The sequence below is a fragment of the Equus asinus genome, chromosome 27 (genome assembly GCF_041296235.1).
Source record: "Equus asinus isolate D_3611 breed Donkey chromosome 27, EquAss-T2T_v2, whole genome shotgun sequence".
In the NCBI taxonomy this organism is placed as follows: domain Eukaryota; kingdom Metazoa; phylum Chordata; class Mammalia; order Perissodactyla; family Equidae; genus Equus; species Equus asinus.
The window spans coordinates 18,403,648-18,416,098 of NC_091816.1; the positions used below are offsets into that span (position 1 = coordinate 18,403,648).

Below are 12,451 nucleotides of genomic sequence, written 5' to 3' on the forward strand. Positions count from 1 at the left end.
GCAGCTGAGCTCAGGGATGGCATACAAACCTGGTTCTGTAAACCTGGAATTGAAAAACTAGAGTTCTAGTACCAGTCTCTCAGCTTCTTACCACATCAGCCTCTGTTTTGGGTGTTATTATAGTGAGGCAGATCCTCTGGATTACATCTCTGAGATTTGGGAGGTGGCACTTCAACAATACCCAGCATCCTAGACAAGAAACCATTGCAAGGTAACATAGCCTATGGGACACTTCTTCACAATTGACCCCTAAGTAATGAAGGCCATTTTCTAAGGGCTTGGTGGAGAAATATTGCATGAGTTTATTCATAAATCTGTGAAGGAAGTCAAGAATGAGCAATTTCCTCTTCGTGCTGACAAAACAGTGTTTAGTTAGAGTACCAATCTACCCTTGAGGCAGGATGTTCCAGAACAACCTCAAGGTAGAAGAATAGAAAAATCTCTTAGAATTCAGTTGCTCCTGCTGTTAGGTTGGACTGTGACATAGCAGCAGTGCCAACTCCTTGGCTGCTGTCGGGTACTGTGCTTCCAGTCCTTCTTGCTGCAGAGCTCAGCGGCTCATCACGTCCCGGGGCGGAATGCTAGGACCCCAAATTGCTCACCCCACTTGGGGTGATTCAGCTCACCCCACTTGGATCTGCCCCAAATTCACAGGCTCCCACGTGGCCCAGAGTGCTCTGTTTTAGTCCACATTTAACACCAGTTTGAGTTTCTATAGGCCCTAGCCTCTTGCTAGTCCCCTCCCTGCTTCCCCTTTGGTCTGGAACCCTCAATCTTATTATTTAGGAGCAAGTATGCTGATCACTGGTCTGTTCTTTTAAGGACTGAAGTCAGACTACAGTGTACAACATTTAGTGAGGCTTCCAATGAGATAGAAGATTCCCATGGTTTTTTATGATTATTATTACAGTACTATAAGAGAGAAGATCAGCGGGTCTAAGGAAAGTTGAGTGATTTGCCTAAGATTACACAACTAGTAAACTCATAAAACGCAGAGTCAGGATTTGAACCCAGGTTTCCTGAACTTCAGATTCTGTGTCCCTTCCAGTAGGCCTTTTCACCTACTGTGGTATTGCACTTAAATTCCCCATTTCTGTCTTCAATCTGCAGATGGGTCATCTCATGGCATCATTTCAGATGCCTCAGCGCTAAGTATGTGACTAAACTTTGACAAATCTCTCTCAGCCAGGCCCACCCTATGTCCCATTCTGCCCTGTCTCGAGTGAGGGTGTCATCCTTCCCCTCCCCTGCTACTCTGCCTTATTAATAAATCCTCAGAAATGACAAATGCTGAGAAATCAACATTTTTCTCTATTTGACAACATTTCTCTTTATCTCTGGTTTCTTCTACTTCCATTCTATAAAAGCTACTGACTCTGAGATGCCACCAATATTATTTGAGAGAATACTCAGCTATAGAAAAAGTTTCCTAACTAAGCTATTATATTTTCTGTCTGCTATTTAAGTTGTAAATTGTTTTCCGTTAGCTTTAATTTATTAAAATGTGCCATTAGGAGTCAGAAAATGTTTTGAGAACCCAGTTAATATGCCCTGGCACCAACACTCAGGGAAGGTTACGCCTCTTCAGCTAAGCAGATGCTTAAGTCATTTAAAGGCTTATTTTAAAGTTCAAAAATGAAATTATTATTGCACAAAGACATCAACACAGGGCTTAGATGAAGAGTATGATAGGAAAGCAACGAGTGATACTTTATATGGGCAAATACCTTTTTATGGTCTATTAACAATTCTATGCTTGAACTAGTAGTTATTCACATTATCTTCTAAATGGAGCATTGTTCAGAAGCACTGGACTGTAATATTATGTATTACATTACCGGGAGAATAAAGTGATAAAAGAGTTGAACTATTTTCAAATGATTGCTGGAGAGATACTAGAGGATCAATGAGTTTGCTGCACAAGAGAGAGAGGGAGCGAATAAAGAGAGCTCCATCCCTTCTGAACACTGACTAGGATGCATAAGAGAGGACCGATATTTCCACAAGGTCCAAGTAATAAGACACAGCACTGGAAAGGATGGAGGGGGTCGTAGTTTTCAAGGTCTCTCTCGAGATGAGCAGGGGTACATTAGGGTTTACTGGACCAGAAGTCCCAGCTGGACTGAAAGAGAGCGGGTGTTGGGCATGGACTAAATGGGACCATAATACCCCAGCAAGCTGGGCAGCATCCCAAGAAGCCCTGCCATAATCAGGCACCGAGGCAGACATCCAGTAATTTGGCCAGCATATGTAGTAGGAGTGAGAAGAGGTCAGCTTTTTGAGGCACAAGGACACTCAAGGGTCTTAGGAAACAGGATGGATACCAGGATTATGGCTGTGCTCATGATTTGGGATCACAGCTGCTTGGGGGGGATTGAGTTTCTAACATGTGTGCTGTCTTATTTCAAGAACTGGCCAGACTGAATCGTTAAGTAACAGAGCCTATTTATTTGCTAAAGCCTTCCGCTGATTATGAATAATAAACTCAGTACATCTCCAACCATGGTGATAGTCCCTGTCCATCTCTTGTTTAACAATTACATCTTATTTACTTTGGTTTTCCTTACCGGACCTAGAGAGGTGGTTGCCTATTTTAAGTTCTTAGTTAGTGTATGGTGGCATTCTCTCTTTGAAACTAAAGTGGAGAAGAATATTGTTTTAGCAGCTTGTAACAAATCCTCCTAGAGAGAGTGATAACTGTATTGGGTAAAGGTTTGTTGGTGGATTTAGAGAAGGAAAGTAAAACTCCTTCATCAGGGACATAGTGAAAAAAAATAAAACGAAGATCTGTGATGCAGAAGCAATTAATAGGCATTGGGCACTAGGTTAGAGCCTGAAGAAAAAGAGAAAGAGCTGAAGGAAAAGGTAGGTGTCTGAGAAGAGGAAGTGAGATCAACCAATGAGATGTTCCCAGTGGTGAGTGACTTCAACAACAGGGATGTTTCATATTTCGTTCTGAGTTGTTGATGTTATTGCAAATCTTATCTGTTTCTCTGAGTCCTCAGGCTTTGTGTTTGTGATATTTTGGGCATGATGGAATTTGAGCGGTATCCATAATGAGGCAATGAAGGAAAAAAAAGGTACTCTTCAGACTCTACGATGAAACCTAAATTAACTAACTCAGAGGAAGCAGGAATGGGAATTCCGGGTTGAGCAGGGAAAGCATCAGGTCTGATCATTCACTTTAGTAAAATTCCTGGAGACAACCGGAGGGACCTAGGTTTTCCTTTGCTGGTGGGGTGGGAAATCAACCTGTTTAATGTAAATTTAAAGGATTTGTTCATTTTAAAAGACTTCCCAGTTCCAGACCATGAGAGCAAAAAGAAATTCTCTATACATCTTATCCTCCCACTTTGTAATTCAACACAGATCTGACATTAAAATTATATATACCCAGATCTTAAAGAACTTGTTCACTATAAAAACACATTTATAATCCTTCAAAATGATGAATTCCTTAAATTAGCATCCTGCTGTGTACTTTCATGTCCTAGAAGTATATTTTAAGATTCTATGGGTAGAGAGCTAGAATTTCAACACCCAAAAATTAAAATAGATATATAGAACTCTGTCCATTGACTTCATTACTAGAGCTTTTAATAGTCTCTTTCAGTATTGTCTTTTGATATTGAGAAATCTTTCCTTCTAAATGACTTATTTAATACCAACCTTTAAAAACTACCCTCAATTGTTCTTGCATTATTTTATTGATTTTAACGAGCCCATAAGTACTTTTATTATATCCATATACACGTGTGAAAATTGATACTCATGAATTGATGTTTATGGAGTTTAAACTCATATGTGGTGGAACCAGCACCAAACTCACATCTGAACATAAGACTTAAAAAACGAGAGTTCCTGTAAGCGAGGGAGCCATCATGGTCTGTGCCAAAAATTCTTCCCTTAACACTTTCCACACATCATGAGCCTTTTATATGCCAAGGTGGGCCTTTCTTAAGCCTTTTAAAAAAATATAGAAATTAAAGCAGAGTCTTTATTACTAACGATGCTGGCACCTGGCAATGTCATAACATGAATTATACAATAAAACAAGGTAATTATGCCAAAATGATTATTCAGAACTACTAAGAAACTTATATTATTATCATATATTAAAAATTCATCCTACGCACATGTATAATTCTAGACTCAGAATTATACTAGCCAGACTCACTCCTTAAGTGCAAAACAGAAACAAATTTTCTCTGCCTTTCTCTTACTTTCTCTTCCTAGACAGCAATAATAATAATAATGCTAATTTAAACATTTATTAGACTGTGCAGCTTACACAGGTTTTCATATCTGAATCCAATTTTTTCACAACAGTGACACTGAAGTAGAAGGTCGAGGTGTTAAATATCTCATTTTAAACATGAAAATGCGTTAGGCATAGAAAGTGTCATTGGCTTGCTTGATTTCACACTACCCACCTAGGGCACCATGAGGCTCCGATCCAGCTTTTGTAACCCGCTTTAAAGTGCTGTGGCGCAACAGAGAGGAATATCACTTTCAGCTTAAACAAGCCCATCACCAAGTTAAACGGATGCCTGGTATTATGAACCATTGGTCCCTCAAGCCTGCAGATAACCAGCTTTTCTTCTAGCCACCATCATCATTAGATATTACTTCCCTTTCCACAGCTTTCCAGTGGTTCCCAGATGCCTCTTAAATCCAATTAAAAACTCCTGAGTTGGAGTTCTTGCTCTTCTAGCCATCAGTTGGTTTGTTTTCAGCTCTTAGTGTTTTACTCAGATTGTTCAATTTTATCCTTTCGTGGCCCTGCTTGTAAAAATCTCCTCTTTGCCAAAGCATGTCCTTCTCCTTGAGATCACAGCCACTTCCCAAGAAAAGCCTAAGCTTCATCCTTGTTTTGTTTCCCACTTCTCTAACTTTCCACAGCCTGTCTGGGATGACTGTGTGCTGTGTCAGGCGCTGGCTGACCGATGGAAGGAGGGAGGGGTTGGGATTAAGACCTTGGCAGGTGTTCTCTAGGACTCGCCAGTTTTAGTCTAACACCTCTTAAATTAAACTCTAGGCCTTTTCTGGAGTGGGAGGCAAAAGTGAAGAAGCAGTGGAGATAAGAGAGGACGGATGTAAAGAAAGAAAAATCTTCAGTAAGAGGACTGAAACTTTGGACGGCAGAGAGAAGTAGATTCATCTGGGATTGTTTCTGCCAGCACTTCTTGATCTGAGATTTCTGCCATGGCTCCATTCAGGATCAGTCTCTGTGAAAATTCCTCTTTCTCTTTTCTTTCTCTGAACTCCTATGGAGGCCTAGAGCTGGCTTTCTACACTGGGCAAGCCAAGTACCCCCAGGAAGCCTTGGAAAAGTCCCCCTGATTGGTTTTTATGTTTTCAGTTTACAAGGTAATTCCTTCACTAAATTAGGCTAAGCTGATTTGCACAGCATTTCTCCCTCCCTAAAGATCTGAGTAAATTAAAAGTTCTAGATACACAATAACTTTCTAATTTACTGACGCTATCATATTTTGAACACTAATGATGTGTGGGGGTCTCCGAGTCAAGTCCAGATGAAAAGGACACAGTCTAGAAAACAGAGCAATTTCAAAATCATTCAAGTTCTTTACTTGTATTAACACCATCAAATGTGGAAGGGCTAGTAAATACTAGCAGTACTTGAAAATGAGTAATTTCTGTCGTGTCAGTAATTCATGTTCACATCGGGTCCTCAGAAGCACACCCTGAGTTGGGTAACACACATATAATCATTCCCATTTTATGTGCCAGGATTTGAGGATTAGAGATTAAATGACTTCCGTAAAGAACATGGAGCCAGCAAGAAGAAGAGCCAGGACAGAAATATGGATCTCCCCGCTCTTGCCCGGTCCACTGAGCACATATGGCCTCCTAATAAAAAGCAGCCTTTGCATGACATGACGACAATGAAATGCCTTGTTTGTGGAGAAGGCACTTGGCAAATAATAATGAATTGTTTAAGTTTTTCATCTCTACCAAAACAGCATAATCCACAGAGAATGTTATGCATTTGTACTAGATCTTAATGTGATGATTTTTCTCATGTTAATGATTAAAAGAAAATAATATTGTAATTCTATTTTAAAATGAAAAATACAACAAATGGCGTTCTAGCATAGGAAATTTCTTTTGTTTTCTCTATGTGAACGTAAATCAAGTTTACAGGTGGAGATCTCCCCCAGTTCTAATTTGAGTAAACAGCCATTGCTAGGGAATTTTTATATGATAAATTTGTTCCCTTAAATTTCTTGAGTCTCTTACTACCTGTGTGGAATGAAACTCTGTTTTTAAGTAGAAAGTCAACTTTAGAATTTGAATATTAAGATAAACATAATTATCTAATATTACTGTAGTCCAAGAGCTTTTCTTTCCAATTAATTTATCTCATTCCATTAGCATAAGATGTTTAAATGTATCACAAACCGACCTACCTTTTAATTCAAAATTTTCAGTGTATAATGAAGTGATGATTAGCAAATTTGCTATTCCTTGGATCTCTTCCTTCCTTCCCTCTTTTTTTTGTTTATTCCGAGTGCGCTCAGGTCATCGCTTTTATCCCCTAACCACTCTGGCAGCTCAGTTGGATATATGACATATTAGGTCTCTAAGTCAGCAGACCTTGACTTCTCTAATGGGCCCTCATTCAGAATAGCAGCTGTGTTTTCATTTTATTCTGCCATTGAACCTTTAGAGTGGGACAATTTTATGTAATTTAACAAAAGGAAATAAATGAGCAATTTGTGTCATTAATTTCTCAATCTTTTTAAGGAAATGATGTAAGGATAAAGAATCAAAGATTTTTTTAAAAAATTGAAATGTTTTACAGGTTTGATTGAACTTATTTGGCCCTAGGGAGGTTCTTATGACGATTAACAAATATATTTGTCTTTCTTTTTTTTCCTCCCTAAGTTCAAATTACTCTAAGCATGTAAAATCAACTAAATAGATTACAAAGAAGACAAAAATGACAAAAATTGTAATCTTGTGGTGAAGATATAAATTGGAGCCTATGATTGGAGTGTGTTTCCATGATTATTGACTTTTGTATAGAATATATATATTCTATGTAAGAATATGTATAAACTTCAATATACTCAATTCAATATACGTCATTATGTTAGAAAAGTCCATTAAAAACATAGAGAAGTTAAAATGGTTCAAATATAGACATACAGTAAGTATGAAGGTATTCAATATATTTATCCACTGACTTTTAATATTCCTTTTCCTTGGACAATATTCTTAATCTCTTAAATATTCATCAAACTGATTTAATGGAGCAAAGTCATAAAAAGTCATTTTGCAGTGATTTCATAAGTGTAAATGAAAATATGGTACGTTCATTATACAGCGCAAGTGACTCCAGCATCTTCAGCATGTGAACAAACTCTCACACCCCATTGTTTGATTTTACACTCTTCGATAGATGATTCTCTCCCAAAGCAAAATACTTCATTCAGCCATATTGGACCAGTACCTGCAAAAATCCGATAAATCTGCATTAGTAAGTATAGTTTAGTGCTTATGTTTGAGTGTGACAAAGCCATTAATTTATTCACTAATTTAACAAAAATGTGTTGATCTTTATCTATATACAAATTCTGTGTCCTCTATTAAGATTAAAAATTAAGCCCCCACCCTAGAAAACTTTATACTCTGTCAATGTGTAGACTACCAAAATACAACCTAATAAGAGCTATAACAAAGGTGCATACACAGTTCTACAAAATCATAGGTTAAAGGATGATTGTTTTTCTCTAAGGCTTTGACAGATTAGTTATATTTTAAAAATAAGGAAGGAAATAGGCTTTAATAATAATGGATATATGCAGTGACCTGGTGATCTAAATGCATCTGTATGAGGCATATCTGGAATGTAAGATAGCCTGGGCTTCTTTTCTTAGCTCCCGGTGTATTTCAGTTTACATGTGCCTGGTTTACCAAATATATTATCTATTTTTAATTAAACTAAGACTAATACAATCAGCAAAGGGCTTACAAACTATCCTGCAAGAAGACCACGGGTTATTAATTGCAAGAGCAAGCAAACAACAAGAACACGGCAGAGTAATACTTAATGCTCTTTGTCGAGACTTGTCCTCAGACACGCTAGAAGGAAAAACAATGGCTGTCACCAGTGGGCTACGTAGCAGATAATTAACTAAATAAACAAGCTTAACTGCCACTTTCAAGATAAGGATGTTATTTTATCAATGAGTAAGAAAACAGCTGCATTTCTTGAAAGGAATTCATGGGAAGAAAAGATAACTTTAAAAATGAATGTTTGGAGAAAAGGTTAAAAGTTCTCCTTTCTCTTACACTTAAGACATTTGGTAACAGAGCCTTTGAAAAACTTCTAAATGGTTTTGTTGTGTTTTGTTAAACATATAATTATGCAAACATCTTAATGAGTTTTCCAGAGCATTTCATGCCATCAAGAAACTGATTACTTAGCAAGTAAATTTGAACAAACACCTTTGCAAAACTAGTGAATGGTAAATAAATATAATAATACTATAAGCATAATCAAAAATGCATTTTTTTATTTGGATCAATATGATGTTGAAAGGTTCTCCTTCAGTCACAAGAGCTATATAAAACATATTTAGAAATAAATTCGACTTAGAAACAAACATTTGTGTAGCTATAAAATAGTACAAAACAAGTTAAATGAAGACTTGTGTTTCTTTTTTTTTTTTTTTTTTTTTTTGGTGAGGAAGTTTCACCCTGAGCTAACATCGGTTGCCAATCTTCCTTTTTGTTCTTTTGGCTTGAGGAGCTAACATCTGTGCCAATCTTCCTCTACTTTGTACATGGGAAGCCTCCACAGCATGGCTGATGAGTGGAGTAGGTTCTCACCTGGGGTCCAAACCCGTGAACTTGGGCCGCTGAAATGGAGCGTGTGGAAGTTTAACCACTTGGCCACCAGGCCGGCCCCAAAGACTTGTTTTTCTAAGAGGCATATATCATGGCACATATAATGACATTACTCTTTCTGATTTTCACATATCTTGTGAGCTTAATAAATAAAAGTTTACAATATGTACATGGTTAATAATGTGCATAATTGTATAGTAGTATGTGCATATATGAATAAATTAGCAGATATTGGGGATTTTGTAATCACAATGTAGATAACATTTGACCTAACCTTAAATGGATAGAGGTTTTCCATGTGTAAAAAAAAAGTCATTCCATGTAGTGGGGGCAGCATGAAAATGCTTGCTGTATTAGAACAGTTAACAGTTTCCTGGTATCTAAAACACACAGTATATTAATGAGGGGAAGAGGACTCATTGGAAAAGTTAGATAGAAAGATGGGGCCATGCTTTAAAAATGTTTGAACTTTATATTGTGAGTCACCAAAGAAATGACATCATCAGAACTACATTTTAGAATTGTATGTCCAACAGAAATGTAGAAGTTGAAGAAGAAAAAATTTGTAAGCCAGAAGGACAGTTAATAGGATGCCTAAATAGACATTTCTTTTGAAGATTCATGTTTTTATTTATCTTAGAATTAGACAAGGAACTTTGATTTCCACACATAAAATAAATTGGTGCATTCACTTAATTTGTTGTTGTTGTTGCTGAGGAAGATTCACCCTGAGCTAACATCTGTTGCCAATCTTCCTCTTTTTGTTTGAGGAAGATTTGTCTTGAGCTAACATCTGTGCCAATCTTCCTCTATTTTGTATGAGAGATGCCACCACAGCATGGCCACTGATGAGTGGTGTAGGTCCATGCCCGGGAACTGAACCTGGGCCACTGAAGCTGAGTGGGCTGAACTTAACCACTAGGCCATGGGGCCTGCCCACTTGATATTTTAATAATTTATACCTTCACTAGAAAAATCCAAATATTAGACAGAATTATATTTAGCTTTACATTATCAAGGTAATTAGGAATACTGTATTTTGCATTTCCTATAACAGTAATTAAATCATTAGAATCCTAACAATGTTTCTATTAGAAAAGCAAAGGTTTTCCTGGACTGATCAATTATAAGAGCAGAAACCTGGAGAGCTCAAGTGTTTTTCTGAAATGTTTGTAATGGTATGGAACCTTTTTGACTTGAAATTTTAAGACAGAGAAACAGGACAAGATGAAGCAGAATGTCATCTCAGAATTAGACACCTTGTCAGGAATACGTTTTGGTTCCCAAAGTGCTCTGACTGGGCATAGTGCTGTGCCTTTTGTGTTTGTGAGTGTTTGTATGTGCAGTAGGTTTGTGTATGTGTGTTTCTTTTAAATACATAAAGTCTATACAAACTTTTTTGGAAGCCCCCAAGGGCTACTCAAAAATAGAGGCGAATAATAACAATTGCACAAATAGTAAAACTACTTTCATGTTAACACGGAAGGGAGCCAAAAGAGTGGGACAATTATAGATTGCATTTATGGACGTTTATAAATTGTATAAACAAACACAAGTAAAATTTTTGGTGCAAGCCATGGCTTTGTTGTAATTGGGAGCATGAGGATATTATGGCTCCATGGCCTCCATAGCCAGGCACTGGGATGTGTTCACTCTACATTCTGTAGATCAAGGCACTGGATTTAGATCTCAGCAGTGCAGAATTTTTACAATCCAGGGAAAGAGAATTAAGAATGAGAATCCTCCCAATGGCAGCAGCACCAGCAGGGCCATCCCTACGGGGGCAGCATAAGATAGATATTATTTAGTCAATTAACGTGCTGACACGTGAGCACAAGTTTTTAGAAACCACAGTAGGGGAATTCACGAATGTTAGAAGTTCTTGTAATAGTTCTTATAATAACCTTGTGAAATAATGGCAATTATCTCCATTTCATAGGTAAATAAACTGAGACTCAGGAAGGATGGATGACTTTCTCAAAATAGCAGAGAGAATAGAGCCAGGCAACAAAGTATCTCAAATTTGGTGCTATTCATTGACTACATAGAAGCCCAAACAGAGTTATCAAAATAATTTTCAAAGACTTTTAAAATTTTCCATGAACATGCTCAGAACTATTGAGCCTAAGGGGAAAATTTGTTTAATACTCATTTCCCATTTCCTTCCAAATTGTTTTCTGCATTAAAAATTAATGCAAAGGTAGCATAAAATTTTCTCTTCATGTAAGCCTCAAAGATTATCAAACAAATTTGTTTTTATTTCTTCAGGTAATAACTGTTACTCAAGGATTTTTGGTGTTGTTTCTGCCATTATTATTTTTTTGCCTCTGAACTATGCTTTCTGTTAGTGGAAACATGCAAAAATAATGTGTATATTTTAGATATGTTTTTATTTTCTAATCCTATCAATTTATCATCTTTCTATCTATCTGCCTAACCATTTATATACATCCACAATTCCCTAGACAATTCGAGGGCTGTAGGGAGGACAAATTGATCAATTTTGTGTTTCCAAAAGCAGACAATGACAACGCTAATTGTCCATGGCTTCTGGAATTTTATGAGCTTGGTTTGTGATGCTTGAGAGTATGCTTGACAGATGATACCATTTCTTCTTAATCTCTTTTTTAAAAAAAGACAGATATTGATATTTCTTTGAGGGATTTGAGTTTCTTTAATCTGATCCTTAGTAACCCACTGCTTTTATGAAAAAAAAAAGATAATCATATTTTATACATTAGCCAGATGTGTGGTAGCATGACGAGATTTGAGATTAGCTGCTGAAGAGATAAGTGGGGAAGCAAAAATCACTAATGGTTAAAAGTCTCTGAATTTTAATGAAATCCATTCATGGCTGGGTGACATGAATTTGTATCACTTTTAAGACTTCTAGTTGGGAAATGCTTTGTTAACAGCTTCTCCTTCGAGCAAAACATTATTTTGAGGGGATCAAAGCTGCAAATGGAGTGGGAATCAGAATAGAGAACGGGTCAACTTTGACAATAGTTCTGGATTCTAGTTTTGTGGTTCTAGAGAAGCCACTTATTTTCCCTGTTTTATCATATATGCACAAGAGAGGGGTGGGACTAAAATAGCTCTAAGATTCCATTCATACAATTCTAAGATTCTGAAGAAGCAAGCTCTTTAGAAATGAAGTTCTTATGGATAAAGAACTTAGGACATTCCGTCCAGTGGAAAGAGACAGGTGAAGGCATGAATCTTCACCCGTTCCCTGAAACCAACATAATAGCTATGTAAATTTGGCCAAGTTTTGTGACAGTTCTGTCAGTTTTCCTTCCTTTATGAAAATTGGGGCTATAATATCTAACTCTCACAGGTACTGTGAGCACTAAATGAGATCATGTGGTAAGCACTTGATAAACAATATTATTCCATACTTAATATTGTCTTTTTTAGCATAAGTAACAAAATAGATATGCTAAGAACTCCATAGGCTCTATATCAATTCCACAATATCCAACATTTAAACATCTACATTTTAAAACTTTCAGTGTTCAGGGAGCAGTATGTAAGAATTTGAGTACTGACCCATTGATATATTTTATTTACCTTT

The 12,451-nt window shown here is 37.0% G+C and overlaps 1 protein-coding gene across 1 annotated transcript in view; it reads right to left on the minus strand.

The window, feature by feature from the left end:
• Nucleotides 1-7,049: 7,049 nt before the first annotated feature.
• MSR1 (macrophage scavenger receptor 1) overlaps nt 7,050-12,451 on the minus strand; it is a 74,366-nt gene continuing 68,964 nt past the window's right edge. The window contains exon 10 of the mRNA XM_014847816.3: nt 7,050-7,477. Coding sequence (XP_014703302.2) covers nt 7,344-7,477 — 134 coding nt within the window. The 3' untranslated portion in view covers nt 7,050-7,343. The remainder of the gene's footprint in view (nt 7,478-12,451) is intronic.